Raw genomic sequence first — 19,124 nt, 5'->3', positions numbered from 1 at the left:
CGGACAGATGAAGCAACACGTCGTAGCTTTGCTTTGGCGAAATAACAAACAAAGGCGACACTTCTTAACCTTTGCTTGCGCTTTGACGAACCCTCACTTGGTGGCTTTTGTTTTTGTGGCGCTCAGGAGGAGAGCGACGAGGACCTGGTGGGCCTCTTGGATGAGCCCGAGCGAAAACGCAAGAGCGGCAAAGCCGGCTCGTCGGCCAGCCGCCGCAATAACAACGCGGCACCCAAACCGAAGCGGGAGGACGACGACAGCGATGAGGACCTCCTGCGGGTGTAACTCGCCCTCCGGAACTGCTCGCTCTCTGAATCTTTTCTCAGTGAATGTCGCCATAGCAATGCCCTCAGCATTACTGACACTTCCTCCACCTCCTTTGCGGCCATCTTGTTATTTATTGATTGCTCCTTTTTTATTTAAAGTTTCTCACAGTTGCTCTGGAAGCGATCAAGACGAGCGAGTTGGTCCCTCGTGTCACCGGGTGCCGCCTTGGTGTCCTTTTTGATTGTAGCCGTGCCATTTGTTTAGCACTTTATCTCAAAGCAAGCGTCTCTTTGCAGATTGTTTAGGACAAACATCCACATGGCGGCAAAACGAATCGGTCGGCCCGGCCATCGGAACGACAAACCAGCTCTGGCCGAGTGGACGTAGGCGGTGAAGGTCAGTCGTCGTGCGGCTTTAAAGGGAATAAAGATGCTCGGGTGTCGCATTGTTTACACTCAGAGTAAAAAGTACATCTTTTCTCGCCCTGAAAAGAGCGTGAGGCCTTTTTTTTTATTTTTTATGATTGAGTGATTGTTCTCACATTTTGAAGCTCTACGTAGACGATCTTTAGTTTTTTGTTTGTTTGAGATTTTACGATTATTTAAGCGTGATTCTGTGAATGGATGCCGAGTGCAAGTTTTGAGTGACGATGTGAGTGAAGTTGTCCCGTCAAAGCCATATTTCTGCATCTGTTGTTGCTTTCTTTGTTGCGTAGTCAAATCAAATATGTATTTGTCACATATTTTGGGTGAAAAACGCCAGCCAAATTATGACTTGTTTTGAGGGCTGAATTGTTGAATGCACAGAATCGTCCATTGTCGAAAGTGGAGACGTACTTTTCTGATGATTGTTTTGGTCCACTTCAATGAATTAACACCTCACCCCACAGAAAATATGTTTTTCCTCCGAAAAATAATTCAAAGTAATCAAGGGTTGTCCATCTAAGCAAATGAATGCCTCACCTCACATTAAGTTTCCCCTCAGTAAGAAAAAAACGCTGATAAATTCTCATCGACTTGAGAATATAAATGCCATACCTCACTTAAATATGCTTTTCCCTCCTCATGGTAAAAACAGCTGATTAGCCTGATCTGACATTTGTTTCAGTACAATTTTACCCCTCAGAAATAATGGTTAATCAAGTGTCATAATAAACTACGCACCAAACCTAAACACCCCCTTTTTCCCCTCAGGAAAACTTATAAATGCCTCACCTCACAAATTCCCCCCTTTGTCATCTTAGAAAAGACGTCAACATTTAAAAAAAAAAAAAAAAAAAAAAAAACGTGTTTCTGTCATGAAGCTTAAAAGACGTTTATGTCAAGTAGTATTGATTCAAGCCGCCGCATTTCAGCAAATAAATCCTGTATTATTGTCAAAACTGTGAGGAAGTTTGGCTCGGTACAAGAGTGTCTTTGGTACTGTTTTTTGGGGGGGCGCGGGGGGGCGGGGTCTCGTCAAAAATGTGTTGGTGCGGGGATTCGCACGTGCGCTACTTAGTTTTTGGAGATTTTCAAAAGAGGACATAAAAATGGCGATGCACTGGAGAAAAGCACAAGAAATGAGGTGCGATCATCATCCTGCTTTTGTTGTTTCACGTTTGTGCTCGTTTTTTTGCTATTTAAAAGAACCTCCATGTACCGATGTCTCTTTATTTGAATAAATACCTTATAAATGACGCCTTGGTGTTTTATCGTATGGCTTATGATTTCGGACTCAAATAATATAGTTGGTTTCCGTCTATCCTTAAATAGCGGGCTCAGCTCTACCGGAGCATTTAAAACGATTAATGCACAACCCCCTTTTTTTTTTGTTTAACCCTAAAATGATGATCAACTACAAATACACCTTATCTAATATAAAAGCCTGCTTTGTTACCCTTAGGGAAAATCTGGTTGCACACTTAAAAAAAAAAAAAAAAAAGAAGAAAAAAAAAAAGCACCTCACCTCATATAATTCCCCTTTTTCCAGTTGTGTCCACTTGATAAAATGAATGATAGACGCCATGAAAACACCCTTTTTCTTGAAAAAGAAAAACGGGTCATCAGGTGGTCATTTGATCAAATAAATGCCTTACATCACATAAAATGACTCGATGGGTGATCAGGTGTCATTCATTTGAGTAAAAGGGGACACTTGACTTAAACACTGGGTTCCCTCAAAAGAGTAAGTCCTCTGATGTTGTTTCTCCCTCAGTGTAAAAAAATAAAATAAATGCCACACCTCACATAATCAACCCTCTTTTCCCCTTCACCTGATGGTACGTTGCCCCTTGACCTCACATGAAACCCCTGTTTTCCCCCTCAATTACTGACTGGACTATTAGGTCAAGTATGGTCCATTAAATGCCTCACCTCACATAAGCATCCCCATTTTCCCTATATATATATATATCTCATCTTGAGTAAATAATGCCCTCACGTCACCTTTTCCCTTTTGGAAAAAAATTGATTGTCATGCACTTAAGAAAATAAATGCCTCACCTCTCATAAATTGTATTTTTAACCTTCTGGAAAAAGAATGGTGAATTTGGACCTCGTTATACTTGTGGGCGAGGCGGAGACGATGCGGCGGAATGCTGCTCATGCGCTTGCCTTCTTGTGCGCGATACACATCACAACACACATCGGGTAGTTTTCCAAATGTGCTGCAGTTTCACTTCAAGTCGGGGTGCCGCGACAGCTGCTAGAGTTGAGATTCCGCTGCATTTCATGGCCAATTCAGGCCAAGTCGTTTTTGGGAACAAGGAACAAAGCCAGGGGGAAGAAACGCAGAATTATAAATCAAGCTTAAGTGTTAACACCACAAAGGAAACCCACTTTTTGGCCCCTTTGGGGGGTGAGGTGGGGGGGGGGTAACTGTTGATTATCATGCACTTGTTAAAACGAACGCCTCACTCCCCAAACTTAAAAAAAAAATGCACTTGAGAAAATAAATGCCTCACCTCCCATAAATTAGATTTTTTTCTCCCCCATTAAGGAAAAAATAGTTCTGCTCAAGTGTCATCACCTCGAGTAAATCCCTCACCTCATTGGAAGACCCCTTTTTGTCCCCTGGGGGGGGGGGGGTGCAGTTGTGTGTCATGCACTTGAAAAAAATGAACGCCTCACCCCACATAAAGCTCTTCTTTTCCCTTAGGGGAAGAAAATGTTGATCAAGTCTCATCCACATGCACAAATTTCACATCAGCCCCACTTTTTTCCTTGTCAGGGTAAATAAACGCCCCCCCCTGCTGGTAACTGTGGTCCGCGACAATGTGTGTTTGTGTATGTAAGTGAGGCTGCGGAGGCCATGTGACACCCTGAAGCGTGTGTCTGTAAACACGCTTTAACGCTTCGGCGCTCAGCCCGCTGAACTTTGCTCGGACCCGTCCGCTTAAAAACCCAGCGGACCGACCGGGCCGCTCAGCACTTTGCGCCACGATGACTTCATTCGACGACATCTTGGAGGAGGTCGGCAAGTTCGGCCGCTGCCAGAAGCGCATCTTCGCCCTCTTCTGCCTGGTGTCCATGCCATGGGCCGGCGTCTACGTGGGCATCGTCTTCCAGGGTTTCACGCCGGACCACTGGTGCCGGGATGGCGCGGTGGAGCAGTGGAGGCGCTCGTGCGGCCGCAGTCTGGCCGACAGCAGGCGGCTGATGGCGCCGCCGCTCAACTCGTCGGGCGAGCCGCAGTACAGCAACTGCGAGCAATATGACGTGGACTGGAACGCCACGCTCACCTGCGACACCCAGGAAGGTGACCTGAGCGGGATGCCCACCAAGGCCTGCGCCCACGGGTGGGAGTATGATTACGAGGGGAGGCAATCCTTCGTCACTGAGGTACGCCTGGTCTGGGAGAAAAGTGCAAAAAGTTTTTTGCCGTAGATTACCGATACACTGAGAAAAGTTATTGTGACGGTAGTTGTGAAACTCTTCTTTTGTGTCTGCATGACAGTATTATAGTGCCACCTGGTGGCTAAATCGAACACATCAGAAGGAGCTGCAATGAATCATTAAAACTAGGGGTGTAAAATTTGGTGTAGTTAATTTAAAGTTACTTTAATGCCACTCAACGTGCGATTGACCGCCTCCTTACTGGGGGAATTCCAGTCGCAAGGCAGCAGACACGTCCACGTCAAAATAATATATGCATAATCTGTGAAGACTGGGGTCAAGTTGTATTTTACAATTTTAAAAGTGTGCATAATTTCAAAAGTGACTTCATGTTAAGGATTCGGGAGCAAGGTCACCGACTTACATATGCAATTATGCCATCTAGTGGCAGAAAAATGACCAACACAAATCAATATCAATACATCTAATTTGAACTCAATTTTATGTTCTTAAATTATTTTTTATTATTTTTCCCACTTTTATGTTCAAGAGTATGAAAACGGACAAAAAAATGTTTTATTGTACATTTAGAACAGAAAATTTGCAATTAATCGTCATGCAATTAATTCCGATTACACCCCTAGAACTTAAACTTTTCTCTCTTTTTTTTTTTTACATTCTGTTTAACTGTTAGCAGGGCCCGAACAGTGCTTGGTCCCTATTTTTTTTTTAGAAATTATTTGAAATATTCTGAAATTAATCACATTTTTGACGGCCTAACATGCATGAAAACAGTCTAATTTTTTTATTTTTTTTTATGTAATTGGTCTGTAGAGTCAATCGATTTTTTGATTGTAACCCCACCCCTTAAAATCTGGAATTTGCAGTTTGACTTGGTGTGCTCCGACGCCTGGCTGATGGACATGTTCCAGGCCATGCTCAACATCGGCTTCCTGCTGGGAAGCATCGCCATCGGTTACCTGGCCGACACGTGAGCACCTAACGTCGCCAACCTCCGCCGCCGCCGTCCCGCCCGCCTCTCACCCGCCATTTTGCGTCTGCGCAGATTTGGCAGGAAATTGAGCTTCGTGGTGTCCAACATGTTCAACGGCGTGGCGGGCATCCTGGTGGCCCTGGCGCCCAATTACGTGTCCATGCTGATCTTCAGGGTGCTCTTCGGGTTCGGCGTGAAAGGCGGATGGATGGCGGGATACGTGCTGAGTGGGTAACATTTGCGGTAATGTTTTCAAGCGATATCGATGGAGTGACGATCCCGCGCTCTTCCCTCGCAGTCACCGAGCTCGTTGGTGTGGAGTCGAGGCGCACGGTGGGCGTTTTGTACCAGATGTTCTTCAGCGTGGGCCTCCTGGTGCTCCCCCTGCTGGCCTACTTCATCACCGACTGGCGCTGGCTGCAGGTGGTCATCACCATGCCCTACTTCCTCTTCATCATCTACTACTGGTGAGACGCGCCCACTGGTGATGGACGAGGAACTTAACACGGAAACTGTTCAATTTGTAAAGTTCAGATGGGAACTTTCCACGTTTTTTTTTTTTTTTTTTTAAATCTCAACCGCCCACTAAACTAATAATAACAACCAGGAGACTGCATGGATGCCAGAAAGATCGAGTGCACAGCTGTGGAGCCTGATCTGCTGAATGCGGAAGAAGGTCTAATCTATTCAAAAATAGTCTCTTATCTACAGCCTAGCCCATGTGAAAATGTGTGACCTGATGGTCTTAACTGGTTTCTACTGGATAAGTGTGCCAGACAGGTCACAGCGACACAAGGGCCGAGCTCAAGTCACCTATCTAATCATTAAGAGCCCTAATCTAACTAACTAACTTCAGTCAGGAACTAGATGATTTATAACCAATGAACTGGGAACTTCTCCCTGTAGCTTTTTTCAGGTATTAGTAACTTAACTTTACCCAGGAACAACAGATTTTACTTTGGAACTTAAGACTTGACCGACAAGAGAGATTTTAAACCATAAACTATAGACTTTGCCCTGGAATTAAAAACTAGAACGTTTGCCTTTGAACAAATAACTTTTCTGAGGAACTGGGACCTTTTCCAGCAACTAGAGCTGTTCCTGGAACTTACCCAAGAAATAGGACTATAACTTTACCTGAGACCTTTTTTGTCTGAGGACCTTCACTTGAAAACTCAAAGACTATATTCCTCACTTATTGTCTTGTCAGGTTCATCCCGGAATCTCCAAGATGGCTACTATCACAGAACAGGAAGTCCCAAGCCGTGGCCATCACTGAGGCGATGGCCAAAGAGAACAAGACGACTCTGAGCAAAAACATCGAGGTCTGCTCTCAGTGGCCTCGTCTCAAAGTCACTCGTTAAGAGAAACAAAACCGGCTTTTATCTCCTTCTGCTTTGTCGGCGTTGTAGACGCTGGCGGACGACAACGCCGACTCGTCGTCAACCGCCTCCCTGATGGACCTGATCCGAACGCCCAACATGAGGAAGCACACGTTCATTCTCAGCTACAACTGGTCAGTTCACACCAGGGTTAAAAAATTTTTTTTTTATTATTATTTCATTTTGACTTTTGTAAATTCAGTTAATTTTTAGTTAATTTTAATTTATTTAAAATTTTTATTTCTGTTCATTTTTATTTGTCCCAAAAATGCTTTCTTTTAAGTTTAGTTTTTATTTTATTTTTTTTCATTGACTTTTTTTTCTTCAATTTTGGTTCCCACCAGATAAAACAAAACAAAAAAGTCCAGAAATATCCTGCAGCTGCTGTTCTGCCTTCCCCTGAACATGCTGCGCTCCGTTTGCTAGCTTAATGCTAACAGATTATGAAAACTCCTTAGACAGACTAATTAGCATAGTAACCTTTGTGCCGTGTCGCAGGTTCACCAGCGCGGTGGTCTACCAGGGTCTGATCATGCGTCTGGGCATCATGGGAGGCAACGTCTACGTCAGCTTCCTCATCTCCGCCCTGATGGAATTCCCCGCCGCCTTCCTCATCCTCTTCACCATCGACCGCGTGGGCCGCCGCCTCCCCTTCGCCGCCGCCAACGCCGTGGCCGGCGCCGCCTGCTTCATCGCGGTCTTCCTTAACGACGGTGAGTAGCACCGTCTTCTGTTCACTGGCGAGGATGCCGGCTAACGCGCGGTGCGGCAGGTTGGCTGAAGACGGCCGTGGCCTGCATCGGCCGGCTGGGCATCACCATGACCTTCGAGATGGTCGTCTTCGTCAACACGGAACTCTACCCGACTTTTGTCAGGTAAAGCGAATTAGTTTTCCTGAAGAGAACTTGCGCTCGGTTCTAACGGCATCCCCCGACTTCAGGAACTTGGGCGTGTCAGTGTGCTCCACGCTGTGCGACGTGGGCGGTATCGTGGCCCCCTTCCTGCTCTACCGGCTGGCCGTCATCTGGTTGGAGCTGCCCCTCATCATCTTCGGTTAGCTCGCCATTGCTAGCGTGCCGCTTCAGGGCTAATTAGCTGTAGCTTGTTGGAGTAGCTAACCTTCGGAGTGTTTGTTTATTTTAGGCTTCCTGGCGTTCGTGGCCGCCGCTTTGGTTTTGATGCTGCCGGAAACCCGCGGGGTCCCACTGCCCGATACCATCGACGATGTCGAACATCCAGAAAAGTGAGTCACAGGAACACAAAAAATACAGTTGTAGTGTGGTCATGCTAGCTGGCTATTGCTAACATTTAATATAATGTGGACGTGCCAGGCTTGTTTAACATTTAATATAATGTGGACATGCCCGGTTTGCGCTAGCTAGCTAAAGCTATGTTTGTGTTTTGGTAATGCTAGTTACCAGGTTAGCTTTCGGACGGTAAAAAGTACTCATTCATGGCTAAAGTTCCTTGTTTCTGGGAAAATGTATACATTTCGGAGTAAAGTCTAATCTAACCCGTCACTGGCCAAAGTATCTTAGTTCATAGCTAGTTTCTGGGTGAAGTTACAAATTCTTGATTTATAGGCTAAAGTTACTTGTTCCCGGATAAAGCTCCTAGTACATCCAAGCTTGCCAAAGCTAATGCTAACAGTGTAAAATAGTGACCTTGATGTGTATTTTTTCTGTTTTTGGGGATGAAGCGCAAAGCGATGGAGCAACCAGCTTGCTAAAGCTAATGCTAACAGTGTAAAATAGTGACCTTGATGTGTCTTTTTCTGTTTCTTGGGGATGAAGAGCAAAGCGATGGAGCAACCAGCTTGCTAAAGCTAATGCTAACATGTAAAACGGTGAACTTGATGTGTCTTTTGCTGTTTTTAGGATGAGGTACAAAGTGACGGAGCAGCAGTTCTCCAGCAGGCTTCTTCCCAACACCAACAGCAACATTTCCACCAACCAAGACCCCGCAAGTGTCTGAGCTCTTTTTCTGCATGTATTATTTATTTATAGTAGAAACTACAATTGTATGTTTGTGATCACAGGGGTCCTCTTGTTTAGCATTAGCATAAAAATGTAATAATAAACCAGAAAGACAACTCTTGGCGTATCCCCAGTCTTTATTCCAGTCATATAGAAACTATTTGAGATGCGGTTGACTTTTCTTCCCTTTATGATTACTCTTACTTTCCCGCCAACGTCAGTTGGCTTTGATGGTTCGATCGATCCAGTCCACGAATTTAGAAACTCGTGCGTAGACGCCGGGCTTCATGGCGTTGGCGCAGCCCAAGCCCCAAGACGTGACTCCCTGCAGGATGAACTTGTTGTGGGCGTTACACACCAGAGGGCCGCCGCTGTCGCCCTGCGGGTGCACAGAGTTTCGGGAGAAGACGCCATAAATGTAAGTGTTGACTTTCAAAGGACCTTCAAAGGGTGACGAGATTCCAGGTTACCTGACAACTGTCGGTGCCGCCGTCGATGTTCCCGGCGCACATCTCGTGATCTTTCACTCGGCCGTTAAGGTACGACGGGCGGTTGCAGATCTTGTTCTCGATGACCGGGAAGCCCGCTTCCTTTAAGACACCGTCGCCGCCGGTACCTGGTATAAAATAAATTAAATATTTTTTCATACGGGAATAAAAATTTGGTCATAATCAGACAAAATCTCTTGGAAGGACTTGCAAAAATGTCTGCTTCAATTCAGAATGTCAGACTTCCTGTATGTTTTCAGGCACGGCTTCTTCACGCCTACCAAATTTCATGTTGGTAAGTGAAACGGGTCTGCAGGGGCTGAGTTTTCCAAAAATTCTTAGCTATGCTACTCCCTCAACAAAAATGGGTGGACATCATAACAGAATGCAGAAAAAAAAGTTTTGAGAATGACAAAATGAAGTCAGCCATTTTGGGCGAATCCCAGGAATTGTCGCTGCCCGTCTGCAATGCTTGTTTGTGAAGCGTCTTTGCCAAATGTTGATCTGAAGGGCGTACCTTGAGTTTCTCCCCATCCGGTGACATAACATTCGGTTCCACTGGGAACTATGTAGTTCCTCTCTGGCAAACAAGCCGGCAGGACTTTGTCATTAATAACGGCAGGCCTGAAATAAACAGCAACACACATTACAAATGATTTTTGTAAAATTCCGACAATTATAACCCTTTCCTCGAAAAATCCGACTTTTTACCTTAAATGTTTTTCATCTAAAATAAACTGTTACTTCATTCTGGTAAGATGATCACTTTTCTTGTAAAAAACAAGTCTTTTTATATAAAATCTAAGATCCTCATGATTCGTCACCTTTCCAGTTTAAGCAGTGCGATGTCGGCCCCGTTGGGTCCCAGCACCAACTTCTCTAGGGTCCGCATCTGGGCAGACGCCTCCGTGATTCGCTCCCTGTGCGAGCCCAGAATAATCTTGTAGGCTGACGGTCGCTTGGACCTGCGAGATAAAGACCGTTAGCCGTTAGCTAGCGCTTTGTGACGTCATGTCTTCTGCGCGGATGTTTGGAGCCTGACCTCTCCAGGCAGTGGGCGGCTGTCAGCACCCACTGAGGGTGGATCAGGGTTCCCCCGCAGAAGTGGATTCCTGAACTGGAAGGAGGTGGAAACTGCCAATAAATGTCACATCTGTCTAGTATGCGTATTTCAAATTGGACAAATCAGACAAGAAATGGGGCAAATTGGACAAATCAGACAAGAAATGGGGCAAATCAGACAAAAAATGGGGCAAATCAGACAAAAAATGGGGCAAATTGGACAAATCAGACAAGAAATGGGGCAAATTGGACAAATCAGACAAGAAATGGGGCAAATTGACAAATCAGACAAGAAATGGGGCAAATTGGACAAATCAGACAAAAACTCATTGAGGTGCTACCATCATCACGAGTCATCTCACTCCGTTCACTACTGCAAAACGCCAAATGTTTTGCTATTGGGCGTCGCCATCTGTCTACCAGGACTTACCTTGTGCGAAGGCTGATCTGCCAAGGCCACGAATGTGCTTTGGCCACACAGCCTCCCACGATGCGACCGTAGCAGTGCCGGCCTTTGACGGAGGGTGTGCCGCAAGTTACACCCGCTACATAGGAAGAGGGGGGCTATCGTTAAAAAAAAAAAAAAAACAGCTCCCAACTTTGAGCCGACTTGTCTTTGAGGGTTTACATACTGCAGTCAGGGATCTGACAGTAATCCCATTTCTTGTTGCGGTCTGTCGTGTAGCACCAGGGTCCGTTCACGTCGTTGTCCGGGTTTCTGCAGCTCTGAAAACAAGACAAGTGACCGACTTAGCACGCAATGTGTCTCAATACTTTTGTCCACATAGTGTAACAAAATGACGGGTTGGCCAACATGGTTGTGACTCAAAGTTGCCAAGCAACTCACGTTGCCATCCAGGCCCTTGTCGGGGTGAGTGTCCGGCGTGAAACTGTTGTGTTGGTGGGGCGCCTGAGCACTCCAAGCTTGGCAAGTCACGCCCATGATGGTGATAGAAGTCGAGCCACGGTAGGTGGCGCCGTTCCCAACTTTGCAGTCTGCGGGAAAAAAAGCAAAAAAAAAAAAGCAAAGACAAAGTGACGTGACCAAAACCCAAGAAAGAGTTTACCTTTCTTGATGGGATCCTGCGTGGATGGTTTTTCAGGTGTGGTGGGTTCATTGGTGGGTGTGTTTTCGGCGGGACGGCTGGAACATTTCTCCAATTTGCAGAATTCCCAGCGCACCCTGGGGTCAGTGGTGTAGCACCAGGGGGCTCGGTCTTCGTCAGGGTTCCTGCACAGGTTCCTCTTGAGGTCCCTGTTAGATAGACGAGACGATTGTCACATCAGGAGCAAGGACCGATGACTTAAGTCTTGTGAGCTGATCAGGATAACGTTTGTTTTTGGATCAGGTTCAGAAACCGAATCGTCTGGCATCCCCAGGTGGACTACGTCCTTGATTATTGCCAGTTTTTGGGTATGTGGACCAAAGTGCCTGGAGAAACCCCTTTCAAGCAACTGCATCGGAACACCCGTGTGTGTCTTACGCTGCGGGGTACTGCTGCGGAGTCTTGGCATGCTTGTGTGGACTCATAGAGGCCCATGCCTGACACTTCTTCCCACTGACGGTCTGAGAGGTCACCCCACGATAACTCGACCCATCGCCCTCGTAGCAGTCGTCATCGTCCGTGGAAACGACCGGCTCATCTGCAACAGGAAGTTAGCATGAGAGTTAGCTTGCCTGAAGACAAAAGACCACTGGCAGAAGAAGTAGTCCGCTGTCAAGAACCTGGTCCAGGTGCGTCTCCGCAAGTGGGTACTGTGCAGTGCTCCCAGCGGGTTTCAGTTTCGGTGGTGTAGCACCACGGCTTCCTCTCGTTGTCGGGATTCCGGCAGAAGTTGTTGTCTAGACCTCTGTTGGGTAAATAGAGAACCAAAAGTTGGGGTCCCAGTGGAGTACGTTTGTGCCAGTCATCCAGGTCACGATAGTGTGCGGACGTTAAATGGAGGCAACTGGGCTCTTGTTGCTTGATGGAGATATGCCCCCTTTGATCCAGAAGATTTCTTCATTTCCAAAAACAGACAATTGTTGGTAGGTTGGTCAGTTGATTGGTTAGGTAGTTTTTGTTGTTTAGTTTAGGCTAGAGGTGGGCAATCTCGGTCCTCGAGGGCCTGCAGGTTTTGGAGGTTTCTCACTTCCAACGCAAGCTGATTCCAATCAACAGGCTCGTTATCAGGCTTATGCGGAGCTTGCTGACGAGCTGATCATATATCAGCTGTGTTGGAGAAGAGCAACATGCGAAACCCGCAGGGCTCCGGCCCTCGATGCCCACCTCTGGTTTAGGCTCAGGTACTAAATGCAGTACCCGCTATTACAGAGGTGGGCATCGAGGGCCAGAGTCCTGCAGGTTTTGGAGGTTTCTCACTTCCAACGCAAGCTGATTCCAATCAACAGGATCGTTATCAGGCTTATGCGGAGCTTGCTGACGAGCTGATCTTATATCAGCTGTGTTGGAGAAGAGCAACATGCGGAAACCCGCAGGGCTCCGGTCCTCGATGCCCACCTCTGGTTTAGGCTCAGGTACTAAATGCAGTACCCGCTATTACAGAGGTGGGCATCGAGGGCCAGAGTCCTGCAGGTTTTGGAGGTTTCTCACTTCCAACACAAGCTGATTCCAATCAACAGGATCGTTATCAGGCTTGGTGGAGCTTGCTGACGAGCTGATCATATATCAGCTGTGTTGGAGAAAGGCAACCTGCAAAACCCGCAGGACTCCGGCCCTCGATGCCCACATCTGGTTTAGGCCCAGGTACTAAATGCAGTACCCTCTATTACAGAGGTGGGCATCGAGGGCCAGAGTCCTGCAGGTTGCCTTTCTCCAACACAGCTGATATATGATCAGCTCATCAGCAAGCTCCGCATAAGCCTGATAACGATCCTGTTGATTGGAATCAGCTTGCGTTGGAAGTGAGAAACCTCCAAAACCTGCAGGACTCCGGCCCTCGAGGACCGAGATTGCCCTCCTCTGCTCTATTAGGACACCAGACACACCTAAGCTTTAGAACTAAAGTAGCTTTTTAGATTGCAAACTCTTCCACACCCCCAAGAAGAGTCCAGTTGCCTTCATTCCAACCTCTGCCGGTGCTTTCATAGCCTCACTTGCAGGGGTAGTCTTCAGGGGAGCGGTTGTGCTTGTGAGGCGTCTGGGTGGACCAGCTCTGGCAGGTTTTGCCCGACTCGGTCACAGCGAGGGTTCCCCGGTAAGCGCTGCCATCGCCTGTGGCGCAGGTGGTCTCTGCGGCCACGGTGGGAGTTTCCGACGCTGGCGAAAGAGGCGAGAAGACTGTCAGGGTACCTCATCATACTGAAATCTTGGAAGAAATACTCCGACAGCCCCCGTATGGCTTACTGCAGCGAGGGATGGAACAATACTCCCATCTTTTGTTGGGGTTGGTCGTTAAGCACCATGGTCTGGGCTCCCCGTCTGGGTTCCTGCAGTAGTTCTCCTCCAGATACTTCTGCGGGAGCCTGCAGGTGGCACAGGCATGACGTTGAGACTGTATGGATTTCTGAAAAGGGTGGGTGCGCTGGAGGGGGCGGGGTCCGGGAGGCTCACGCGTCGGGGTTGTATCCGTGGTTGTGAGGTTCTTGCGAGTCCCAGCGCTGGCAGGCTTCGCCGCTCTCTGTGATGCTGACCTTACCTCGGTAGTCCTCGCCGTTGCAGTGGATGCAGTCCTCTGCCGGGACACAAGGGGGCAGTCATGGCAGGGCGTTGCGCGCTAGTGCTGTTTTGTCATGTACTTATACAATTCTTAATGGATTCAAGCCATTTTACACATTCGCTCGTCGCTGGCTATTATTTTTCTCATCCGTCATTTTCACCGTTTTCACAGAATTCTATATTTTTCACTCCAAAAATCCCCATTCATTTCGAATGAGACATTAAAAATTCAAATTGTTCAGTTCATTCAATTCGCCTTGGGATCAATAGCAAAAATTCTAAATTCCACTAAATATTGCATATATTTCACCCCAAAAAATTTAAGTTAGGCGTGACAGGGTTCGTATCATTCCTATTAGAAATTTCAGTATCGTTCCTATTCAAAAAAAAAAAAATTACCATTTTCAATTCGCCTTGCCATTCAATCTGATAAATTTCAGTATTTCACCCGTGCAAAATCTTTCCACATAATTCAATTTCCGACCGACAAATTCTCCATTTCCAATGAGCCATTCAACATTCAAAATATTCAGCTCATTCAGTTCACCTTGTGAAAATACCATTTGACAACATTCTACCTCATTCAGTATGATTCAACGTTTGAATATTTTTTCCAGACATTGCTTCTTCATCTAGTTAATAAACGATTCTACACCCCTGGTGGGGGGGGGGGGGGGGTCTCACCCGTGCAGCTGGGAACGTCGCAGTGCTCCCAGCGAGTGTCGAGGTTGGTGGTGTAGCACCAAGGACCGCCTTCGTCTCCATCGGGGTTTCTGCAGAAGTTGGACTCCAAGTCCGCCTTGGGGTGGGTCTCTGGCGTCAAGCTGCGGCATCACGCACGGTCAATGTGGTATGCATGGAACATTGTTTGACCAGGAGAGGTTTTCATGTGAATGAATGGTGACGAGGTGTCACCATCGTGTCACATTGGCCACCTACTTGGGTCTGTGTGGGGATTTGGTATCCCATCGTTGGCATGTCTTCCCGGACTTTGTTCTGGACTTGGTTCCCCTGTAGTCCTTTCCGATCCCGTTCACGCACTCCAGGAGGTAATCTGCAAGACCAGGAAATGACGTCGCTACTATTGTTATGTATTAAAGTCACGCAACTCACTATTGTGATAGAATAAAACAAAGAAAAAATAGATGGAAAAAAGTTGAAACTATTACCAGAAGTGGCAATTATCAAGATTATCTAAAATTGCAACACAAAATCAACAAGTTCTCATGTTATTTAATCTTTATATTTTTTATTGGGTTTTATTCAATTTTTGGTTAAAAAAAAAATAAAAAATATATATATATATAAATTTAATAGGTCGATATCAGCTCTTTTAAAACCGGCCATTTTTTTGGGGGTCGAAGATTTTGGGCTTTTTTTTTTTTTTACACAAACGCATTAAAACAAAACAAAGGTTATGACGGTCAAGAAAATTTTTTTTTTTCTTTTTCTAACCCACAAAGTATTGTAACACAGTCATGTTTTGCCTGTAATTCATATCCTTATTAGTTTTAAGGGACGAAAAATGAAGTTTTTTTTATTTATTGTATTTTTTTTGTTATAATTTATTGGTAGATTAAAAAAAAAAAAATTTTAATGATTAGTCTAAAAATCTAAAAATCCATTTTGGTTGGTCCTTAGTAATAAAATAAACAGAATGTAAATGAGTAATTTTACATTCATTTTTGGGGGGGGTCGAAGATTTTGGGCTTTTTTTTTTTTTTACACAAACGCATTAAAACAAAACAAAGGTTATGACGGTCAAGAAAAAAAAAGTTTTTCTTTTTCTAACCCACAAAGTATTGTAACACAGTCATATGTTTTGCCTGTAATTCATATCCTTATTAGTTTTTTATTTATTGTATTTTTTTTGTTATAATTTATTGGTAGATTAAAAAAATTTTTTTTTTTTTAATGATTAGTCTAAAGATCTAAAAATCCATTTTGGTTGGTCCTTAGTAATAAAATAAACAGAATGTAAATGAGTAAATTGTGCATCTGATTAATTCATTGTAACCTGTTCTGGTGTGTGCAACTTGGCCACTGGATGGCAGTATAATACAGTCATGCAGACAAACAAAGAAGAGTTTCAAGTGACTCAGTAATCAACAGTATTAGTATTTTTTTTTCAGAGGATAAAGAATATATGCCTGTGAGTATAGTCAAAAGTAGACTATTGATGCTATTCCTTAGCCCGTCTATGATAAAAAAAAAAAAGTTTTTATTATGCATTAGAATTAAACGAAGGTAATGAAAAGCAAACTTGCCTTGTTTTTCATATAACGCCGCGCTGGTTCTGCGCAGGACTGTCTCTGTTTTGGAGTTTGCCCCTGCCGTCCAGCATTCCTGATCCTTGTCCACGTACATGAAGGACCTGTGTGAAGACACAGCAAAATTTGTACATGGGACATACCTGAAATTTGGGAAGACATTCCAAATTCTTATATGAGGACATTTCCAAAATTCATCACAGTCCAAAAATATATATCTGAGGAATTTCTCAGAACGAGTTTGTGAGGACATTAGCATACATGACGACATTCCCGCAATTTATGTTCAGGCACCTCTGAAATTCCTGAGAACATTTCTGAAATTTTGTAGCAACATTCGACAAAACTTTGTGCGGAAATTTGCACCACTATTAACTCATTTGCTCCCAAAAACGTATAAATACGTTCTATTTTAAATGTTTTATAGTGTCCCAAAGACGTATTTATATGTTTTAATGTTAAAATAAATAAATAATGCTATAGCATACAAAAGGCTTTGATGCAGCCTCTCAACTGCAGAGAACGGTTGAAGAAATGGTAGTAATTACAAAAAACGGCCAGCAGGTAGCAGCAGAGTATAAGAGATCAACCAGGGCCATGTTGAAAAAAGCTAATTTACCCAAAGTTTTAACCATATTTGTGAACAATGACGAAACTTAGCCATATTCTAATGCTAATTGCTACATACCGGAAACAGATAGAAATATACTTTTTTTTTTTACTTTTCTTTTGGTAGGTTCCATGTTTTTGTAGCAATAGATAAGAATATTCTGTGGGTCTTGCAAAATCACTCAAAATCTAGTAAAACAGCCGGGAGTGAAGGGGATTGCTTCAGTGAAAATGGCTGGGAGTGAATGAGTTAAGGGAATTCCTAAAATTTGTATGAAGCAATTCCTAGGAAAAAAATAAACTCCAAATGTATGATGTGAGTGTGCGTGTTTGTAAATTAGCGCCACCTGCATGTGAAACTGGCCTCGGCGTCACATTTGGCGGCGCACTCCTCCGCCGTGTTGGTGGAATACATTCGCTTGTTCATCGAGATTAGCCAGGCGCCCCCAGTTTTGGCGTAGCCCCCCACGACATCGCTACCGCTCACTGGAGACGAACACGCAGCATTCAATGAAGAGAAACAGAAATTCATCAATACTTGAATATTAAATTTCGTCGGAAAATAGATGGATATTGATTAACATCACCAGGATTGAAAATTCCAAAGAAAATAAATAAAAATCAACAAATAGAGTTGAAGTAAAGTTTCAAGATATACACGCATATATAACACCAGGAAAATTAGTAAAAAAAAAAAAAAATGAAAATAACATAATAAAAAAAAATCCCATTTGGAGAACAAAATTGGTAAGTCCTGTTTACCAGCGGTGCAGACGAGCGCTGCCAGCAGGAAGGCTGCTTTGGACGTCTCCATGTGCTGAGTGAGGTCCTGATGCCAGCGAGCCAGCGGCAAGATGCGCCCTCAGCTTCTTTTTTCATTTACTGAGCGCCCCTCAAAGCGCCGCCGTGGTCAAATGGGACTTCTAGTCAATCATTGGCCCGCCGGCAAGGACGCAACCGCGGAGCACCGGGTCAAAAACCTCACAACAGCACTCTATCTATCGGCTCTATAGCCGGGGTCGCTGGGTGACCTTTTGTGCTTCGAACGGAAATGTAAATAAAATGCTTCATCGTAATCATTTTTTAAAATGTATTTTTTTTATTTTTTATGAATCATACACAAACTCCCAGTCAGCTGTAGAATAAGATACTGAATACTTTAAGGAAATGCTAATTGAGTATCAATCCAGGGCTCGGGTATCAAAGCAAACATGGTGAAGCGGCATTTAGCTGTTCTGCTGCACGTCAAGGGAAAAAGTTGGCAACAGAAGTCAACCAAGGATGATGGAGAATCTTTCAATAAAACGCACAACGTGAAGAGTGGAAAAGCCCTGCGATGACCCGTTGGTATATATTCAAGCCAACGAAGGCTTTAAGTGGAATTTTCACAGCTCACAACCTGTAGGCGTAAGAAAGATACTTCATAGCAGAGGTATTTGATTGACAGCTGGTTGGTGAGTGGGGCGTGGTTTCAATGGACACACCCACATTATTCTTGAATAATCCTGAGTGGAGAGAATAATTGATTTTGTATCATTTCGAAACCTCATTTGAAGTTTTCGGATTTATTTTATTTTTTTAAATACTCCAAATTGCGCAGTGTTGTTAATAAAAAATATTTGTTGTCCCTCGCATGGACTAAAAAAAAAAAGTTTTACCAATAAAAGTCTTGTTTTTTGTTGTTGTTGTTGCGTCATCCAGTCGGAGGCTATCAGAATTTGTACAAATCTGTCATACTGTAAACCTGCAAGCACCGCCTTTGTGCCATCGGCATCTAGACGCCGGATCGATCGGCGTAGTTAATGTTCAGCGCCAAAGGGACCAATGTCCTCGTCCACAAACATTTGCATTAGGACACCAACCAGTAGTCCGCCAATCAGATCTGTCAACGGATGCTAAATAATCATGCTTATCGTTTCATTCTTGCTCATGGGCGTGTTTGTGTCGACAACAATGGCAGCATGAGTTTATACAAGTGCTCAAAAAAATCTAACATGAGTTTGAATGGGATTGGTTCATTCTGAACACAGTCACATTCGGTTATAATAGGGTGTGCACACTTATGCAACGACATTATCTTATTTATGTTTACATTCACTTTTTAAATGTGCGTATATATTTCAATTTCAATTCAGTGGCAATGTGTGTAGGTGGCAAAAGTTTTTAAATGATTTATCCTGGTGTACTTTTTAATATCACTTTGAATGGCATTTGAACAGGGGTGTGTAGACTTTTTCAATCCACTACATGTTTATGTAGGGTTATCGCATTATTCTAGTATAAAATAACAACTTTTTTTCTTGATAAAATTCAACTTTATTCTACAACATGTTTTGAAATTTAAAACTTCCTTTTCTTGTAACATGATTTAAAATAAATAATTCAACTTAATATTTTTCTTTCCATTATAAATGTTTTAGAAGGTATTTTTTTCGTGAAAATTATATATATTTTTTCTCATAAGATTGCAATGTTACTCTGGTAAACTTTTGAGAAAACTATGATTTAAGTAGTTTTACGCATAAGACTACCATTTTCCCTTGCCAAAAATACATTTTATTCTAGAAATAATGTAACTCTTTAAAAACAAAGAAAACAAAAA

At 44.1% G+C, this 19,124-nt stretch overlaps 3 protein-coding genes across 3 annotated transcripts in view; 2 read left to right on the top strand and 1 right to left on the bottom strand.

The window, feature by feature from the left end:
- Positions 1 to 1,945, top strand: part of igf2r (insulin-like growth factor 2 receptor) — a 30,984-nt gene extending 29,039 nt beyond the window's left edge. Inside the window, exon 51 of the mRNA XM_077552021.1 lies at positions 127 to 1,945. Within this exon, the coding sequence (XP_077408147.1) occupies positions 127 to 285 (159 nt within the window). The 3' untranslated portion in view covers positions 286 to 1,945. The remainder of the gene's footprint in view (positions 1 to 126) is intronic.
- A 163-nt stretch (positions 1,946 to 2,108) lies between these two features.
- slc22a2 (solute carrier family 22 member 2) lies at positions 2,109 to 8,550 on the top strand. Its single transcript, XM_077552023.1, has 11 exons — positions 2,109 to 4,088; positions 4,970 to 5,073; positions 5,149 to 5,303; positions 5,375 to 5,543; positions 6,287 to 6,401; positions 6,489 to 6,592; positions 6,957 to 7,171; positions 7,231 to 7,333; positions 7,399 to 7,511; positions 7,602 to 7,701; positions 8,336 to 8,550. The coding sequence occupies exons 1-11, from the start codon at positions 3,690 to 3,692 to the stop codon at positions 8,430 to 8,432; spliced, it is 1,674 nt and encodes a 557-aa protein (XP_077408149.1). The 5' UTR covers positions 2,109 to 3,689; the 3' UTR covers positions 8,433 to 8,550.
- Positions 8,551 to 8,553: 3 nt separating this feature from the next.
- Positions 8,554 to 17,452, bottom strand: plg (plasminogen). Its single transcript, XM_077552022.1, has 19 exons — positions 17,285 to 17,452; positions 16,870 to 17,008; positions 15,911 to 16,017; positions 14,583 to 14,697; positions 14,328 to 14,467; positions 13,539 to 13,659; positions 13,332 to 13,450; positions 13,082 to 13,244; positions 11,711 to 11,835; positions 11,469 to 11,628; positions 11,052 to 11,239; positions 10,832 to 10,980; positions 10,617 to 10,710; positions 10,415 to 10,529; positions 9,965 to 10,039; positions 9,747 to 9,887; positions 9,440 to 9,546; positions 8,905 to 9,050; positions 8,554 to 8,813 (listed from the first exon to the last, which is right to left on the bottom strand). The coding sequence occupies exons 1-19, from the start codon at positions 17,334 to 17,336 to the stop codon at positions 8,652 to 8,654; spliced, it is 2,418 nt and encodes an 805-aa protein (XP_077408148.1). The 5' UTR covers positions 17,337 to 17,452; the 3' UTR covers positions 8,554 to 8,651.
- Between the last annotated feature and the right edge of the window lie 1,672 nt (positions 17,453 to 19,124).

The sequence above is a fragment of the Vanacampus margaritifer genome, chromosome 19 (assembly GCF_051991255.1).
Source record: "Vanacampus margaritifer isolate UIUO_Vmar chromosome 19, RoL_Vmar_1.0, whole genome shotgun sequence".
Classification (NCBI taxonomy): domain Eukaryota; kingdom Metazoa; phylum Chordata; class Actinopteri; order Syngnathiformes; family Syngnathidae; genus Vanacampus; species Vanacampus margaritifer.
The sequence above is the reverse complement of the archived record's forward strand: the minus strand, read 5'-3'. Positions and strand labels throughout refer to the sequence as shown.

Excerpts from the sequence above, each read along its gene's own strand:
- slc22a2 (XM_077552023.1), top strand. The coding sequence starts at position 3,690 with ATGACTTCATTCGACGACATCTTGGAGGAGGTCGGCAAGTTCGGCCGC. Across the intron at positions 5,304-5,374 it reads GATGGCGGGATACGTGCTGA|TCACCGAGCTCGTTGGTGTG; the intron begins GTGGGTAACATT and ends CTTCCCTCGCAG. Across the intron at positions 5,544-6,286 it reads CTCTTCATCATCTACTACTG|GTTCATCCCGGAATCTCCAA; the intron begins GTGAGACGCGCC and ends TTGTCTTGTCAG.
- plg (XM_077552022.1), bottom strand. The coding sequence starts at position 17,336 with ATGGAGACGTCCAAAGCAGCCTTCCTGCTGGCAGCGCTCGTCTGCACC. Across the intron at positions 9,888-9,964 it reads GCCGCCCACTGCCTGGAGAG|GTCCAAGCGACCGTCAGCCT; the intron begins GTCAGGCTCCAA and ends TTTATCTCGCAG. Across the intron at positions 8,814-8,904 it reads GCGGCACCGACAGTTGTCAG|GGCGACAGCGGCGGCCCTCT; the intron begins GTAACCTGGAAT and ends GTGCACCCGCAG.